Source organism: Notechis scutatus, chromosome Z, assembly GCF_049901735.1.
Source record: "Notechis scutatus isolate UNSWTSFEM ecotype Mainland chromosome Z, rNotScu1.2, whole genome shotgun sequence".
NCBI lineage: Eukaryota > Metazoa > Chordata > Lepidosauria > Squamata > Elapidae > Notechis > Notechis scutatus.
Window position 1 is genome coordinate 53954014 of NC_142025.1, and position 17123 is coordinate 53971136.

General features: G+C 41.0%; 2 protein-coding genes across 19 annotated transcripts in view; one reads left to right on the forward strand and one right to left on the reverse strand.

Annotated features, from left to right (window-relative positions):
• The window catches only part of ZNRF2 (zinc and ring finger 2), a 282520-nt gene that overhangs the window by 20170 nt on the left and 245227 nt on the right, over positions 1-17123 (reverse strand). The gene's annotated exons all lie outside the window — the stretch shown is intronic.
• NOD1 (nucleotide binding oligomerization domain containing 1) overlaps positions 6011-17123 on the forward strand; it is a 94236-nt gene continuing 83123 nt past the window's right edge. For 12 of the 18 annotated variants that reach the window (XR_015745752.1, XR_015745753.1, XM_087946083.1 and 9 more), the window contains exons 1-3: positions 6709-6854; positions 7026-7197; positions 12140-12452. Coding sequence is in view for 13 of the 18 variants with exons in the window: in XM_087946083.1 (XP_087802209.1) it covers positions 12237-12452 (216 nt within the window). In the remaining 5 variants the exon portion in view is untranslated. Of the gene's footprint in view, positions 6222-6708; positions 6855-7025; positions 7198-9572; positions 9702-12139; positions 12453-17123 lie in introns of those variants that run through there. The other 6 variants (XM_087946084.1, XM_087946090.1, XM_087946076.1 and 3 more) reach the window with 5 other exon arrangements.

Consider the following 17123-nt stretch of genomic DNA (forward strand, 5'->3'; position numbering starts at 1 on the left):
CAAGAACAGTTCAGTCACAGGCACTCACAGTCAGTAATCACAGTAAGAGTCGCAGTACAAACAGTAACACAGTTAGTCACAGAGGCAGTCGCAGAAACAGTAAGTCGCAGTAAGATTTCCAGCTTCTAATGCTTCCTTATATTGTAACTTCTAACCGCACCCTTAATCGGCTAATTGCCTGCAGCATTGTGCTTAAAGTGATAAGCACTTAAACCATGATATCTAAGTTTTATATATTTATTCACCCAAACCATATTTGGTATCAATGTTATACCTAACAGTAGCAACCTTTCAGGAGAATCTCATCTGCCATCATCAGGCTTGTGTATTGGGTTCGTCTATGTGTCAGGCTTTCGCTGCCATTTTTGTTTTAAATTTGGTGCTAGCCTCGTGCTTTGTTAGAATGGTTTTTTCTTCATCCTGATTGGTTGGGAGTCTTGGTCTGTGTTTATTGGTCTTGGAGTTTGCTGTGTTCTGCTTGATTGGTGTTTCTAATATCTTATGTCTGCTTTGTAGCATTTTTTTGTCTTGATTAGCTGGCAACATTGTGTTTCATGTATTGGGGGCTCCAACGCTCTGCTTGGCTTCAGGTGAATGGCCGGCTATCGTTTATTAGGAAGCTAGGTTTCATCTGGGTGGCTGGCTGGGGTGTGTTTGGGCTGGAAGTATCGGGAGGGGGTCTGTTTGTGCCCAGGTGTTTGTTTGGCTTTTGGTGTGGAGATTTTTTTGTTTGTGAGTGCAGGCTTCCAGATAATTGACAGTCTGGTGGAGTCATCTATTCATGCTTTCAGGTCGTTTTTTCAATCTCTATGGCTTCTCTGATAATTCTGTAGCTAGGCTTTTCTATGGTGGCTAGTGTTTTGGTGCCATTAAAGGCGATGCTATGACCGGTGGCTTTCATGTGTTGGACTAGTGAGGAAGTGTGTTCCAGCTTTTTTACTGTATTTTTGTGTTCATCAAAGTGGGTACTTATTCTTCTCTTGGTCTGCCCGATGCATTTGGCAGGGCATGATGCGCAGGGAACTTCATATATGCCCTGGTTTTCCAGGTCAATTTTATCTTTGGGGTTTCTTAGGATGGCTGCTATTTTTCTGTCTGTTTTGAAGACAGTCTTGATGTGATGCCTGTGTAATATCTTACTGATTTTGTCTGTTGCACCTCTTGTGTAGGGCAGGACAGCTGTTTCATAGGTCTGTTCATCTTCTAGGTCTTTATTATGTCTCAGTGTGTTTTTATGGATCAGGCCTGTGATTTTGCTTTTGTGGAAGCTGTTGGCTGTCAGTACTTTGGTCAGGGTGCATAGTTCAGTCTTTATGTGTGTCTTGTCTGCCAGGCATTTGGTTCTGGCAGTTAGGGTTTTGGCCACGGAGTTTATCTGTGCTGGGTGGTGGTGGGATTGGGAGTTGAGGTCGCAGTTGGTGTGTGTTTTCTTTTGGTATATGGTGTGTCCTAGTGTGCCATCTGTTTTTTTGTAGATTAGTACATCTAGGAATGGTTTGTTTGTTTCCGTTTCCATGGTGAATTTGATTTTGGGGTGTGTGCTGTTTAGGTGTGTTAGGAAATTGTTTAGGTTTTCTTTTCCATGGGGCCAAATAAAAATGTGTCATTGATGTATCTTAGCCATAGTTTGGGTTTGTGGGTGGCATTTGCCAGGGTTCTGGATTTGAATTCTTCCATGAACAGGTTTGCAATAACAGGTGACAGTGGGAGCTCCTTCAATTTGCTTGTATTTTTGTCCTTTGTATATGAAATATGTGTTGGTTAAGCAGTGTTCTACTAGATCCATGAGGTGTTTGGGTGGTTGGTATTTGTTTTTGATGATTTGTAGAGTTTCTTTTATCGGGATTTGAGTGAAAAGTGAAACCACGTCAAAACTTACATCTTTTTGTTCTACGTGTAGATCTTTGATCATTTCTAAGAGGTGGTATGAGTTTTGTACACACTTCCTCAGTAGTCCAACACATAAAAGCCACAGTCATAGCATCAACTTCAATGGCACCAAAACCCTAGCCACCATAGAAAACCCCAGCTACAGAATTATCAGAGAAGCCATAGAGATTGAAAAAAGACCTGAAAGCATGAATAGAAGAGATGACTCCACCAAATTGTCAATTATCTGGAAGCCTGAACTCACAAACAAAAAAATCTCCACACCACAGTCCAAACAAACACCTGGGCACAAACAGACCCCTGATACCTCCAGCCCAAACACACCCCAGCCAGCCACCCAGATGAAACCTAGCTTCCTAATAAATGATAGCGAGCCATTCACCTGAAGCCAAGCTGCGCTAAAAGCCCCCAATACATGAAACACAATGTTGCCAGCTAATCAAGACAAAAAAATGCTACAAAGCAGACATAAGATATTAGAAACACCAATCAAGCAGAACACAGCAAACTCCAAGACCAATAAACACAGACCAAGACTTCCAACCAATCAGGATGAAGAAAAAACCATTCTAACAAAGCACGAGGCTAGCACCAAATTTAAAACAGAAGCTGCAGCAAAATCCTGACACACAGAGAACTCAATACACAAGCCTGATGATGGCAGATGAGATTCTGCTGAAACGTTGCTACAACTTTAAAAGCACAACTATAATGATGTGGGAAAATTTAACCCAAACAAAGCTGAATACGATACATATAAATACCCACGAAAACTTAAGAAAACAAATATCAGACCTCTATGAGCAGGAAATAAACAGCCGGACCAAAACCTACAAGAAGCTGGAATACTATGTGACCTCAAATTCCTACGCAGCTGCAGAGACAACAATGCAATACTGACCTGCTTCAAATTAATATTTCAGCACAGCACAGCAGCTACCAAACATATCCTGAAAAGAACTGAAATGGCTCTACTCAGGAACGAGCTTCACAATAAAAGATTCCAACTGGACTAGTTAAACAAAGACCTCCTAATCCTACACCTGGAATTGAGCAACAAAATCCACCCTCTACTTTGGGACAAGATAAAACAATTCACAACTTGGAGAGCTGAAACTGAAACCACTTACAAAAATGACAAACTCCTGAAGAAACTAAAGAAATTAGAACATGATAAGAAAGCCCCCAACAACCCACAACTACACCTGAAACAATTAGTATACATTGTTTCCAATAGAGAACTCACCAAAACCGAAACAGATGTCCTAACCAAAAGATTCAACTATACTATAGCACCCCAAAAAATCCCCACAGAATCCACCATATGCGGAGTGGAATCCAGCCTAACTAAATTAAATGCAGATGAAGCTGATAGAATAAGACACCAAGTTACTAACATCCTATGCACAAACAAACCACCCAAAAGCAACTTGCACAAAGAGGAACTAAAAGCCCTGCAAGCCATAAGGAACGACAGCAGCATAATCATACTTCCAGCAGATAAAGGTAATGCCACAGTAGTAATGGACAGAAAAGACTACAAATCAAAATTGACAGACCTACTCCAAGACTCCACATACAAACCCATAAACACAGACCCAACCACGTATCTTGAAAAATAACCAAGAAGAAAATCATAACCAGCAACATGAGCAAAGAGATCCAACAGATGATCATCCCAAGAGAAAAATCTTCCAGATGCCCCAAACTATACGGCCTCCCCAAAATACACAAAGAAGGCATACCTCTGAGATCCATAATCAGCTCCAGAGGAGCACCACTACAAAACCTAGCCAAATACCTAGCAAAGCAGCTACAGCCCCATGCTGAAGCAGCAGCTTCACATGTACAAAAGTCATACCACCTCTTAGAAATGATCATGTGGAACAAAAAGATCTGCTAGTAAGCAAGGAGAAGATAACATAGAAAAGGCACTACGTAACCTAAAACCATCCCTATCTATTGGCCCTGATGGATTATGTGCATACTTCTTAAAAAAGCTCTCCTCTGCCATAGCGGAACCCCTAAGCATTATATATGAGATATCTTTCAGAACCAGCTCCTTACCAAACCTATGGTCCTTAGCTATGATCATCCCTATCTTCAAAAAAGGTGACCCCAGCCTGGTTGAAAACTACAGACCAACTACAGACCAATCTTATTGTGTTGTGTCGCGTGCAAAGTTATGGAATCAATTATTAATCAATGCATTACCTTCCACCTAGAGTCAAGCAACCTATTCTTCAACAAACAATTTGATATCAGAAAAAAAATGTCCTGGAATTTCTCCACTGCAGAAACATATGGACTACATTACTTGACCAGGACAAAGCAATAGATGTAATTTACATAGACTTCTGCAAAGCCTTTGACTCAGTGGTACATGCGAAACTACTATTAAAATTAAAATCTTACGGCATTTCCAGATCCCTTCATAAGTGGATTACTGCCTTCCTGTTAAGCAGGCAACAATTAGTAAAAATAGGAAACGCCCTATCAAACCCTGCACCAATTATCAGTGGTGTCCCCCAAGGGAGCGTTCTAGGATTCACACTCTTTACACTCTATATAAATGACCTTTGTGAGCACCTTATAAGTAACTGCGTCCTCTTCGCTGATGCTGTAAAACCATTCAACACCACCTTCAATGCTACTGTCCTTCAAAGTGACCTTGATTATGTGTCTGGTTGGCAAACAGTTGGCAACTCAAAATCTTGACCAACAAATGCTCTATCCTACACATTGGTAAAAAAAAATCAATACATTAAATACAAGCTAGGCGGATATGACTTCATTGACGACCTCACTCTGTCAAAGAGCTTGGAGTTCTCATATCGAATGTCCTAAGTGCCAGAGCTCACTGCAACAACATTGCAAAAAAGTCTTTAAGAGTTGTAAATCTGATCGTATGAAGCTTCTTCTCTGGTAATACTGATTTGCAAACTAGGGCATACACAACCTTTGCTAGACCAATACTTGAATATAGTTCTGCTGTCTGGAATCTGCACTGTATATCAGACATTAATACAATTGTATTAATACACTGTATATCAGACATTAATACAATCCAGAAGTATTTTACAAGAAGTTACTTCACTCCTCTGTTTGCAATAGAATACCCTACACCACCAGATTTGAGATTCTAGTCTTAAACAACCTTGAAGTTTGCCAGCTAAGATTGGACTTAAGCATAGTACATAAAATCATATGTTACAATGTCTTACCAGTTCATGAATATTTCAGTTTTAACCACAACAACACAAGAGTACACAACAGATATAAACTTGTATATAGAGATATACATTTGTAAACTACTCTAAACTTGATTGCAGGAAGTACGATTTCAGTAACAGAGTGGTCATTATCTGGAACTCACGACCTGATTCTGTTGTCACATGCTCAAACCCCCACTCCTTTACCCTCAAACTAACCTCTATCGACCTCACCCCATTCCTAAGAAATCTGTAAGGGGCGTGCATAAGCGCACAATCATGCCTACCATCCCTGTCCTATTGTCCCCAATTATTAGTTCCTATTTCATGTATTTAAACTTATGTTTATTCTTATTTCTATTATCTTGTAAGCATTTGACTAAATAAATAAATACACAAATAAATCAGTGAACCTTTCAAAACAGTTTTATTTAAAAACTTAATGGAGGTGTTCAAAGAACAAACAGCCTATAATGATGTTCTGACTGAATTTGAGACAAGAGGGAGAGCCACAGACTGGACAATGGTTTGTAAAAGATTCTCAGCCAACAGGAGTGAGGACATGGCTTTTGTCTCCAAAGAGACCCATCCTAGTTTTGCAAAGACCAAAAGGAAAGAAGGGAAAATGTTGTCTTGCAAGAGACTGTCAGGCCTGAGGAGAGAGGGGTTTACATTGTTCCAGGGCCCATGGAGCTCAAAGGGGGCCAATGAAGAGGATTATTTTTTTTTTAACAAAATCAATTGTTTAAAAAGAAAAACAGAGGGACGGTGTGTCAACCTGGATGCTCTTGGGCGGGGGTGGGGGACAGTGGGGGTGGCTCGCAGGCTGAGAGCAAACACTCCAAAGCTGGATCATATCAACTCATCAAGGAAGGAAGTGTCCTTCCCGCCCAGAAGCGTCAGCAATGATCACCTCTACCTCCACCCTTCTCCCCAGTTCTTAAAAAATGAATTTCCACTTTTTATCCTGTCGAAATCCTTCACGCTAAAAGGAAGGAGGCGTCACTGTTAGTTTAATCGGAGGATCTGCGCGCGCCGGCTGTGCCAAAGGGTAACTGGCAAGAAGTGGCTTTAAAACGCAGGAGGATAAACCGGAGGAGCGAAGTGGGGATGAGCGAGGTAAACGTAACTTTTCTTTCATTCATATAGAGTGAATCATTCTTCTTCCAGTCGGAAAAAAAATCTACTTGTGGGCTGCACGGACTCCCAACATCGCTTCTCTGTAGTTCGTCCTCACCTTCCCCCCACGCTTCCCCATGTGCTTCGCTGCCCTGGTAGCCCCCCCTTTTAACGAGCCTCTCACAGGGTGGTGGGGAGGGGGCCCATATTAGTCTTGTTTCGCCCTGGAAACTTAATCTAAACTTCCATTAAATTTAGGGATAAGTACAGGTAAGGTTTAAATTTTATAGAGACAAACAGGCTACTTGTTTTTAGGCAGCATTGCTGGTTTTAAGAATTATATTATGAAGTGAAATTCATAAAATTTCGAGTGCGAGGACCTCTGCCGGCTTCCTTCCAATCCTGCAAGAGGCCACGGCGAGGCTGACCCAAGCCAATAGGGAAGACTCGGAGGGTTGTCCTGGCAGGGATCTTGGGGCGGGGGTTTCGACTGAGGAAAGGCAGGGCGTGGAGTTTCCTCTACTTTGACGATCTAGTTCCCGCCGCGCCCGCAGGAAGCCCGATTGATCAGCCCCGACCCTCGCTCCGCCTTTGCTATTTTTTCTTTCGCCAGCCCTGACTATCCACATGCAGGTATGTTTGAAGTGCGTCCCGAGATTGGTGCGGGTGGGAGTGTAAAGAACGTATGAAAACATACGGGGAACGGGAAAAAAGGCCCCTGGGGTTGCGGGGACATAGGAATTTGGACCTGAGGCCTGGCAAAAAAGCTTGAGTAGAGCTCAAATGACTTTCGTTTCATTGTAGTTGCGCTGTTCGTTGGGCGAGGCAATGAGGGCTGCGTTCAGCATCTTACAAACAGCTCAAATGCAACTCGGAAAAGGAAAGGTCGTTGCTCTTTTCGGCACCGCTTAAACTTTTGTTTGCAGATCCTTGAATAGTTCTGAGCGTCTTGGGAAGAAAGTTGTCGTTCGAATTGGTAAGTGGCACTGGAAAAGCGCGCGAGTAAATGTATGTTAGGTTCAAATCGGTGAAATTGTTGACGGTCCCAGAGTCTTGACAGTGAGGGCATCTGTTCTGTCTCTTGGGTAGTTGTAAAAGGGAAGATAGGCTGTTAAAACCGAAAGTGCAAATCCTGCTTTGGAACGCCTGGCAGGAAAGAAATGTGAATCCTTCATGGAAAGGAGAATAGATATTAGTTGGGGAAAATGTCAACTTCTAATCTATCAGTGAACATGAACAGGGTGAGGCAATGAATATCCAAGAGAAAATTCTTGAGAAGTGTTTTCTGAGAGCAGCTGATGATAAAAAGGGGAGAAAAACATCCTTTCCCAAAATGAGCTGTGCTCTAATTCCTTTTTTCAGAAAGTCACAGTTCATTTAAATCAGATTTGCAGAACATTAGCTAAGTTTCACCTGACATCAGATGCTAACAAACTGCAGTGCTTTAAAAGCTTGTGAGTTTTGATCAAAGGGTGGGGTCTAGATAAGAGTAATATTTAAAAGCATGTGCCAGCCTTTCCTAAATCAGACTTCAGAAAATGTATAGGGCTGAAACTACTGTCAGATGCAGATGGCAGCAAGATGTGTGATCAGGAGCCAGCATTGTGAAGCAGACTTATTGCTGATAATGAGATAGGAAGTCAAATTCTATAACACTTCAAGCAGATAGAAGGGAACACTCTAGCGGTATCGATTCCAGTGAGAGAACCAGTTTTTAACACTAATTCCTAGCACAGGATCATAGTTGCAAAACATGGAATGATGCATGAATTTGGTGGGTGACTTCACAACCACCACAGAGGTAGTGGTGGATTATCTATCAAGTGACTCCAAATTACAAGCTGTTGCTACAAAGTATGACACAATTGTGCTGAAGGAGCTGTGAACACTTAGGAGAAGTGTCCGGACTTAAGAGAAGGCAGGTCAGAGAGATTAATATAGAAGAGACCAGAACCTAACCTAACGTACTTCAGGGATAGGCAATATAGTACTTAGCAGACATTTGAGACTACAATATTAACAATCCCCTGCCATTACTTGTGTTAACTGTGGCTGATTGGAGAGAAAATTCAAGATACCAGAAGGAGTCAGTTCCATGCCATAGGCCCAGTACAGTAGTTAGACAATTGGATAAGACAGACCCAAAGTGAAACTATTTAGTCATGGAGTTGTCAGATTGAGTTTGGACTAATGACTGTCTCTCCAATTAACAATGATTTCACCACCACAGCAGCTATCACAGATGTTAGCTTTTGTCTTTCTGTCAGCTGCCTGTTTTCTAGAACAAACAGCTTAAATCTAAGCTATAAATTGTGGTTAAGCAGTTCAAGACCAAGCTAGGCAAAAGACTAAGTAGAGTTTCTTATTGCCAGGGTGTACGTGGAATGGGTTTTAAGTACTGAGTTAAGACTAAATCCAAATTAGTCTTAACTAATTTTCTTGAGGTGCAACTATGGGAAGCACTGTATTAAAAGAATTCAACTTATTACACAGTTCTCACAGTTGATTATCTAAATAATTTTATTTGAGAGCTTTCAGTGTAGAAAAGTTTTCCAAGAGAACTTGCTCGTTGTAATAATTTTTAAAAATTTTCTTATCCATCTCTGTGTGTAAAAATATCAGCAATGGAAAAATAACATTAAATTAAAATTGGAAACAACCTTCCCTCTTCTATTGTTGTGTAGATATAACAATGACAACTCTCAGGATTTCCAGCTGGGTTAGTATATGAGAGATGCTAGGCCAAAGATGATAGACATCTTGTTTTAAGCAAGCTTCCATTTGAGCTGCCTAAAGTATGGAAGGATTTAGTTCCAATTTTAACAATGGAATGGAAATACCAAATTTCTAAAAGTTAGGAGACGATGATTTGTTTAGCAGTCTGAATTTATAAACTTTTTCTTAATGTTACATTTTAAGATCCAGGAATTGGTCAATTAGAGCACAATTCAGTGGAAGAATGAATGGAAGAGAGCCAGTAGACTGTAATAATCAGATTGTTAACTAGATATGGTAATGTATTCAGTGATGCAGATACTTAACTCTAAAGCTCTACTACATGGGTGTCAAACTTGCCATGTCATGTTGCCGTCACATATTTTGCAACGTTTTTTCCCATTCATGGAGCTGGGGTGGGTATAGCCTGCGTGTGACATCTGGCTTTTGGGCCACCAGTTTGACACCCTGCTCTATTAGGAGAAGGCACTGTCTTTCTATCTATGTCACATATTTACTATAAAAATAAAATGGGGAAAAGAAGATTGGAAATTCAGTAACTATGTAATGAATGAGCATGCGAGGTAAAAAAAAAAAAACAGTGACAGCACAAGCAACTTTTGCTGGATTTCTCAGAAGCTGGCAGGAGGCATTGAAAATCATGATCAGGTGGTGGTGGCTGACTGACTGCAGAGCACTGCAATCATCTGTAAGTGTGATCATGTGACTGAGGGAGGGCAACCATTGGAATTTTGAATCCAGATTGTAAGTAACCCCAGGAAGACCATCATAATGTCAAAAGATTGCTAAGTGGCTGGTTGGAATACCTATGATTAAATAATTAAATACTCTGAATGTGCCCATTGTATTATAACCTGAGATCTCTATTCTTGAGATGTTTTCCCTCTTAGATTTCTTACTCATTTACTAATATGTCTATAGTGAGAGATGTTGCTTGAATGAACTCCCTAAATAAGTGCAGCATGATTATTGCCACAACAGTTGTTTTTGTTCCCCTTTTTTTCTTCCTCCTCTGTTCTGAAAAAGAGTTAGCTAAATGGAAGCAAATCAAATGTGAGTAAATCAAGAAACATGGGTTTTTCTAAAATGACCAGAATGTTTTTCTGACAAGAAGTGAAAGTTGTTACAAAATAAAAGTAGTTTACTTGTCCTATTCTCATAAAAACTAAAATGTGAATATTTTAAATTTCTTGACTGATCTCTTACAATGTAAATCAATATAAAACAACTGGAACATTTTTTGGTTTTGACCTTCCATGTTGTATTAGTTCAACCACTGTAGCTTAAAAATGTTTACTTCTCACTGAAATATATTAAGCCCTACACGTGAAGCCAGTCATTATGGTTTATTTTGTAAATTAATTATAGTTTAAATTAGCCATTGTACAGTGTTCATATACTAACTTCCAAATAAGTATGAATAGTTTGCTTCTGGTTGACTGATTCTAGATTTAATCATAATTAGGGTAGTAGTACCACTAAAAACAGTGGGACAAATCAGAATTGATTTCAGTAGAACTGTTTTAGAGGTAGACATAGCAAGATATCTACCGTGTTTCTCATATAATAAGACCGGGTCTTATTTTTTTTTGAGCCCCGAAAAAATGGCTAGGTCGTCTTTTCAGGGGTGACTTAATTCCCCCCCCCCTTGCATCTTCGGGCGGGCGGTGACAGCTTGGATATTGACCTCGGCGTTGGTGGGGCACTTCGTATCGAAGTCAACACAGGCAGCACCATATCCGGGTGTGCAACAAAAGTACTTCCTAATGGCAAGCCCCCCCACCATTCCCCCCATTTAGCATGTTTTAATATAGGCCTTAATTTGGGGGGGAGGGGCTTAATTTCATTTCATGCCTATAAAACATGCTGGGACTTCCTATTGGGGGAGGCCGTATTGTTGGAGAAACAGGGTAGCAAGATGACCATTGATTTTCTAACCTTAATCTATTAAGACATTGAAAGTTTATTTACAACCAGGAATCTGCAACATAGTACAGCAATTCACATAAAAGCAATAAAGCCTTAAGAATGTGCCAGTTAAAATTTATAGAGATGGAAAGTAAGCAAAGTAAAACAGCAAGACAAAGTAAAACATGTCCACTAATGTCTCAGGTTCATTCACATATTTTCTTATGAAACTGGATTTTGTGGAACCACCTTCTGTCCAACACTCAAGTATAGAATGTTAAAATGGACCAGAAAGAAGGCTCTAAGTCAGTGGTTCCCAAGTGGGCAGTACCGCCCCCTGGGGGGAATGACTTAGGGGGGTGCCAAGAGGCAAGGGGGGCAGCAGGGGGGTGCTAAGAGGCAAAGGGGTGGCAGAGGAGTGCTCGAGATGGGCCCCTTGCAGGGCACAGTTCAGTTTCCGCCCCACCCCACTTGCCTGGCTTGCTGGTGGCTGAGAGGAAGGCGAGCCATGGCTGACGCGTTGCTGCTTGGGTCCCACTTGGATTCTCTGCAGCTGCTGGGCCTTGCCTGCTAGGGGTGAGGGGGCGACCAGGGAGCCGAGTTACTACCTTGTTTGAAGAGTGTGTGTGTGTGTGTGTTTCAGGTGGCTCTTCTAGCTTAGGAGAGAACAAAGGAGGAAGGGAAGGGATAGAGAGAGGGGGGGTGGGAAAGAGAGAAAAAAGAGAGAGAAAGAGAAGAAAGAGACAAGAAAAAAAGAGAAAAGGGAAAGAAAGAAAAAGGGAGAGAAAGGAAGAAAAGGGACAAAGAAAGGGAGGGAGGAGAAAGTGAATGAGATATCTAGTCCAACCATCTGCTCTAGCAAGGTTAGAAGAGAGAGAGAGAGAGAGAGAGAGAGAGCATGGCTATCAAAACTCCAAAAACAGGTCAAGGAGCTCTGGGGAGGACAGTCATAAATTAGAACACTTGCTAAGCAACTGGCCATTAAACGAGGACCACTTGTATTTGGTTTGCCAGTCACATGGTCACATGGCCACACCCACCCAGTCACATGACCACCAAGCCACTCCCACCCAGTCATATGACCACCAAGCCACACCCATAAATTAGGCCATGCCCACAGAACCAGTTGTTAAGAAATTTGAATCCCACCCCTGGGTGGGGGGCACTGAGGATAAGTTTGTAGCACAAAGCGGGTGGTGGACTGAAAAAGTTTGGGAACCACTGCTCTAAAGTTTTAAAAAGCTGAATGTTATAATACACTGTTATCTTTGCAGAATCACCAAAGTGAGGCATTGATGGTCGTGTTGAAATCAGCCCTTAACATATGCAGCTGCCCAAGTATGCATTGGGAAGGCACAGCCTCTTATTATAATGGCAGAGCAGCTAGCTGGTAAAACAAAAATTACACACAAAGCTACAGCAGGAGGAGATTCATTGTCCTTCATAAAGTCACTGAAAGTCCACAGAGAATTGCTAGTCAATCGAATCCGCAACACCCAGTGTTTGATTGACAACTTGATTAAGAATGACTATTTCTCCATAGAGGATGCAGAGATTGCTGCACAGTATTCTACACAAGCAGATAAGGTACAGTATATATTTTATTTCAGTCTTTGGCTTATGGGTAGTTTAAGGGTAGTAAATCATGACAGTGCACTCTATAAATTGTGTCCTTCCTCATAATCTTTCATATAGGCAAGTGAGCAAGGCTGCCTAGAGCAGGGGTCACCAACCTTTTGGACCTCAGGGACACCAAACTCATAATTTTAAATCCTACAGACCAGAGACCCTGGGAAAATCCCCCCAAAAAGTTGCAAGAAAATTCCCCGCCCCGTTTGATCAATTGATCATTCTTTATTTGGGATCATAGAATAGCGTCTCCAGCTCTGTTCTCAGGGAGAGAGAGAGAGAGAGAGACTTTTGGCTTCATGCAAGAAAAGCAGCAGAAACAGCAGAAGTCTTTCTCTCCCCCAAACGCCACCAGAAATTAGTCTTTGTGAGACTTGTTGTGCCACCACAGCCTCTTGGAGCAGGATTCCTTGCAGGGTCCCAAAGACTTATTTCTGGTGGAGTTTGGGGGAGAGAAAGACTTTAGCTGCTTTCCTTGCATGTAGCCAAAAGCAAAAGAAGAAATGGAAAGAAGCAGCCCGGTGGCCAGACGAGACGTGTGGGGCAAGTGGAGCAAGTCCCCCCCCTCCGCCCTTTCCTTCCTCCCCTCACTATCTCGTGTTGTTCATAATGTAAGTGACGCAAGTCTTGTGTTCCCGCGGGCCATGTGGGCGGCGCAGCCTTGTGTTCCTGCACAGCTTAGATTAATTGGTTTGGAGGTTGCTTTGGGAGTGACATTTCTCTACGGACCACCAGAATTTTCTTGCAGACCACCAGTGGTCCCCAGCCCACTGGTTGGTGACCACTGGCCTAGAGGAACTGGAACTGATCTTTTCATTTGTCTTCCACCATATTATCTGGGAGTAAAGCTGGCTACAGATAACATTTTCTCTTCCCTTGGCATGTTTAATGGACTAACTACATATTTTTATATGCTACTGGTTAGGATTATTTAATATAAATTGCTGTTCATATAGAGAAGATCCAAAGCTGAAATTCTTTCTCATAATTGACTTATTTTGGAACAATTTCAAAGAGACAGTGTAGGTGTCATCACATGCATGAATAATTTTTTCCTTCACTCAACATTCCAACAAAACTCTGGATGCAAAGAAAACATCTATAGATATTCAAACAATGAGAGAGAAAATTTGAACTTCTGGATAAAAATGTCCTTTTACATGCTTTTTCCTAACCTTTAGAAATTAACTCCTTTAGAGTCTGATGATCTTTGAACTGTTTCTGTAGTTAATAATTATTAGTTTCCAAAACGTTCTGGCTGATCTGCTTGATGAACCAGTTAGGCAGCATTTGAAGCTTCAAAACATTTGCTGTTATCTATCAAGAAACTGATACACAGGAATCCTTTGTTATGGATTCTCCTGGCTTCAGATGATTTTTGTTTTTGTGAAAATGCATTTATATTGTCAATGTTAGCATGATAGTGGCTTTTTCTTTCTTCTTTCTTTCTTTCTTTCTTTCTTTCTTTCTTTCTTTCTTTCTTTCTTTCTTTCTTTCTTTCCTTCCTTCCTTCCTTCCTTCCTTCCTTCCTTCCTTCCTTCCTTCCTTCCTTCCTTCCTTCCTTCCTTCCTTCCTTCTTTTGTACACTGAGAGCTTATGCACCAAAGACAAATTTCTTGTGTGTCCAGTCACACTTGGCCAATAAAGAATTCTATTTCTATTCTATTCTCATGTTTTATTTATTTTATTTGTATAACATATAAAAATTCAATTTTAATCAAACAGTATGTATGTTGTCTGGGTACAATTGTTTTTAGGCAATCATACTCAAAGTGTTTACAATAGCATTCATCATAATAGCATTACTACTATAATAATATTTAGCTTATCTACTTTAACAAATCTCCATTTTAACATTTATCCTTTTTATGTTCCCATATTTCTAACTTCTGTTTTTATTATCTAAGCATTGGTAAAATAAATCCCATATCAAAAAATATTCAGTTTGTCCTTTGTCCTTAATATTCAGTTTGTCCTTTGTCTATCCATTTCTGCACATTCTAATATTTTCTTAATTACACTCTCATTTGTCGGGATCTCATTGCACTTCCACTGTTGTGCAAATACAATTCTGGCTGCAGTTTGTATATGTAAAATCAAATATATAGTCCCTTTATCATATTTTTTCAGCAGAATGTCCAATAAAAATATTTCTGGTTTCAAGTCTGTATGCTGCTTTATTATTTTTTCCAACCAAATATCTATTTTCATCCAATATTTTTTAGCTTTTGGGCATGTCCACCACATATGGTAATATGAATATTTGATTGCACTTCCAACATTTAGAGCAGGGGTCCCCAACCACCGGGCCGCGGACCGGTCCCGGTCCGTGGATCACTTTGTACCGGGCCGCAAAGAAAATAAAATTAAAAAAATGGCGGCTTTCTTCGCCTTCGGTGAATGCTGCTGGGATCAGGGATCAAGGACACAAATGAAAGAAGGGGAGGGAGGAAGCAACCAAAGCCTGTCCTGCTCTCTGGCTCAGCGGCTTCAGTTTCCTCCCGCCTCGTTCCTCTCTCAGTCGCTCTCTCGCTCCTCCACCAGCCCAGGAAGAAACTGCTTCAAAGAAGCCGGCAGGGTGGCTTTTCCTGTCGGCGCAGCTCCCCGAGCGGCCGTTCACCCCCACCCGCCGCCAATCAATCCAGGTTCAATCCAGTGCTCCGTTCTGCCTGCCTGCCTGCCTTCGTTTGTTTCGGGAGCAGCTTCGGCTGAGAATAATAACTATTCGCCTCTTTTACTCAGCGAAGCTGCTCCCAAACAACCAGAAAGCGAGGCAGGCAGGCAGGCTGAACGGAGCACTGGATTGAGCTGAGCAGCGGGCAGCGGGGTGGGGGTGAGCGGGCGCTCGGGAGGAACTGCGGCGACAGGAAAGCCACCCTGCCGGCTTTCTTTGAAGCAGTTTCCTCCTGGGTTGGTGGAAGGAGCGAAGAAGCGACTGAGAGCAGGAACAGAGACACCTGAGGAAGGGAGGGAGACACCTGAGGGATGAGGCTGAGGAAGGCAGGGCCGTGGGCGCCGCCGCCCAGCTCAGTTTTGAAGGCGCTCTCAGCCCGGCGCAGTTCCTGAATCTGCAGCTGAAACCCTCCGTTTAAATGTCCCAATAGAAGAGAATATCTGTCGCTCAGGGTTGCAATGAGGAGGCATTGGCGCTCCCTGAACTTGGTGGTTTTGCTGGCAGACGTTTTATTACCCGACTAGGTAACAACATCAGATGTTACCTGGTCAGGTAATGAAACGATCTGCAAGCAAAACCACCAAACTCGAACTCCCGGTCCTTGAAAAAGTGTTTCTGCTTGAAACTGGTCCCTGGTACAAAAAGGTTGGGGACCACTGATTTAGAGGATCTATCCTTATACATTTTTGCCAGTGTTGTTGGTGCAAAATGCCATCTATAGAATATTTTATACAAATTTTCTTTATATGCAGTTGATATAGTCAATTTAACATTTCTCTCCCATAATTTCTGCCATTTATCCAGTTCTATTGCATATCCAAAATTTTTAACCCAAACAATCATTGTCTCCTTTACCTGCTCACTTTCAAGTTTAATACTTAATAAGTAACAATATATTTTCTTTATCAGTTTTTCATCCGTTCCAGTTAATATCTGGCCCAATTCTATTAATTCTTTATTAAAACCATACATTTTAGCATCTTTCTCATATCGATTGTATCTGCATGTGGCCACCGTGCAATGTCCATCCCTTCACTACTGAGTTCCTGTTTAGTTTTTAGTTCCCCTTTTTCATTCAGAATATCTTTATATCTTACATTTTTTCCCCATATTAATAACATTAGGATGTACCAATGCTTACATTGTGGAAAGCCAGACTGGTATTTTTAGATAGTGTTGTTCTTTAGTTTTAACCCATACCGATATCAGTGCATTTCTAACATAATGTCTTTGAAAGTAGCTTGGTATCTTATTCTTCCCATACCATAAAAAAGCATGCCAACCTAATTGAGAGTCGTGTTCTTCTAGAGTTAATAGTCTTTTGTGCCTCAAATTAATCCATTCTTTCACCCATGTAAGTACCAAGCCTGATAATACAATTCCCAATCTGGCAACCAAAAGCCCCCTCTTTTTTTTGGAGTCTTTCAACATTTTCAAACCTATTCTTGCTTTCCCCCCCTAACCAAATATATTTTAATATTATTTCATTTAGTTCTTCAAAATATTTTCCCCAAATTTTATTGGAATTGTTTGGAATAAATATAATAGCCTGCATAAAATATTCATTTTATAGTAGCTATTCTTCCTGTTAATGACAATTGCAGATCTTTCAATTTCTCCAAATCTAATCAGTTTCATATAATTATCCTCTTTAATCATTGCACATTTTGCTTTTAGCTGTATTCCTAAGTACTTCACTTTTTTACTATCTGTATATCAATTATTTCCATCAACACTCTTTATTGTGTATCTGAGGTTTTTAACTAAAAATTTTCTTTTCTTTTTATTTATTTTGAGTCCTGCAACTTCCCCATATTCTTCTATCTTTCTAATTAGCTTCAATCCAGTTTGTAGTGGGTCTTCAAGTACAAAGACCAAATCAAACATCTGCAGCTTATATTTCTCTTTTTTTTATTTCCATTCCTTTTATTTCTTCATCTTGTCTAAAGTTTCTG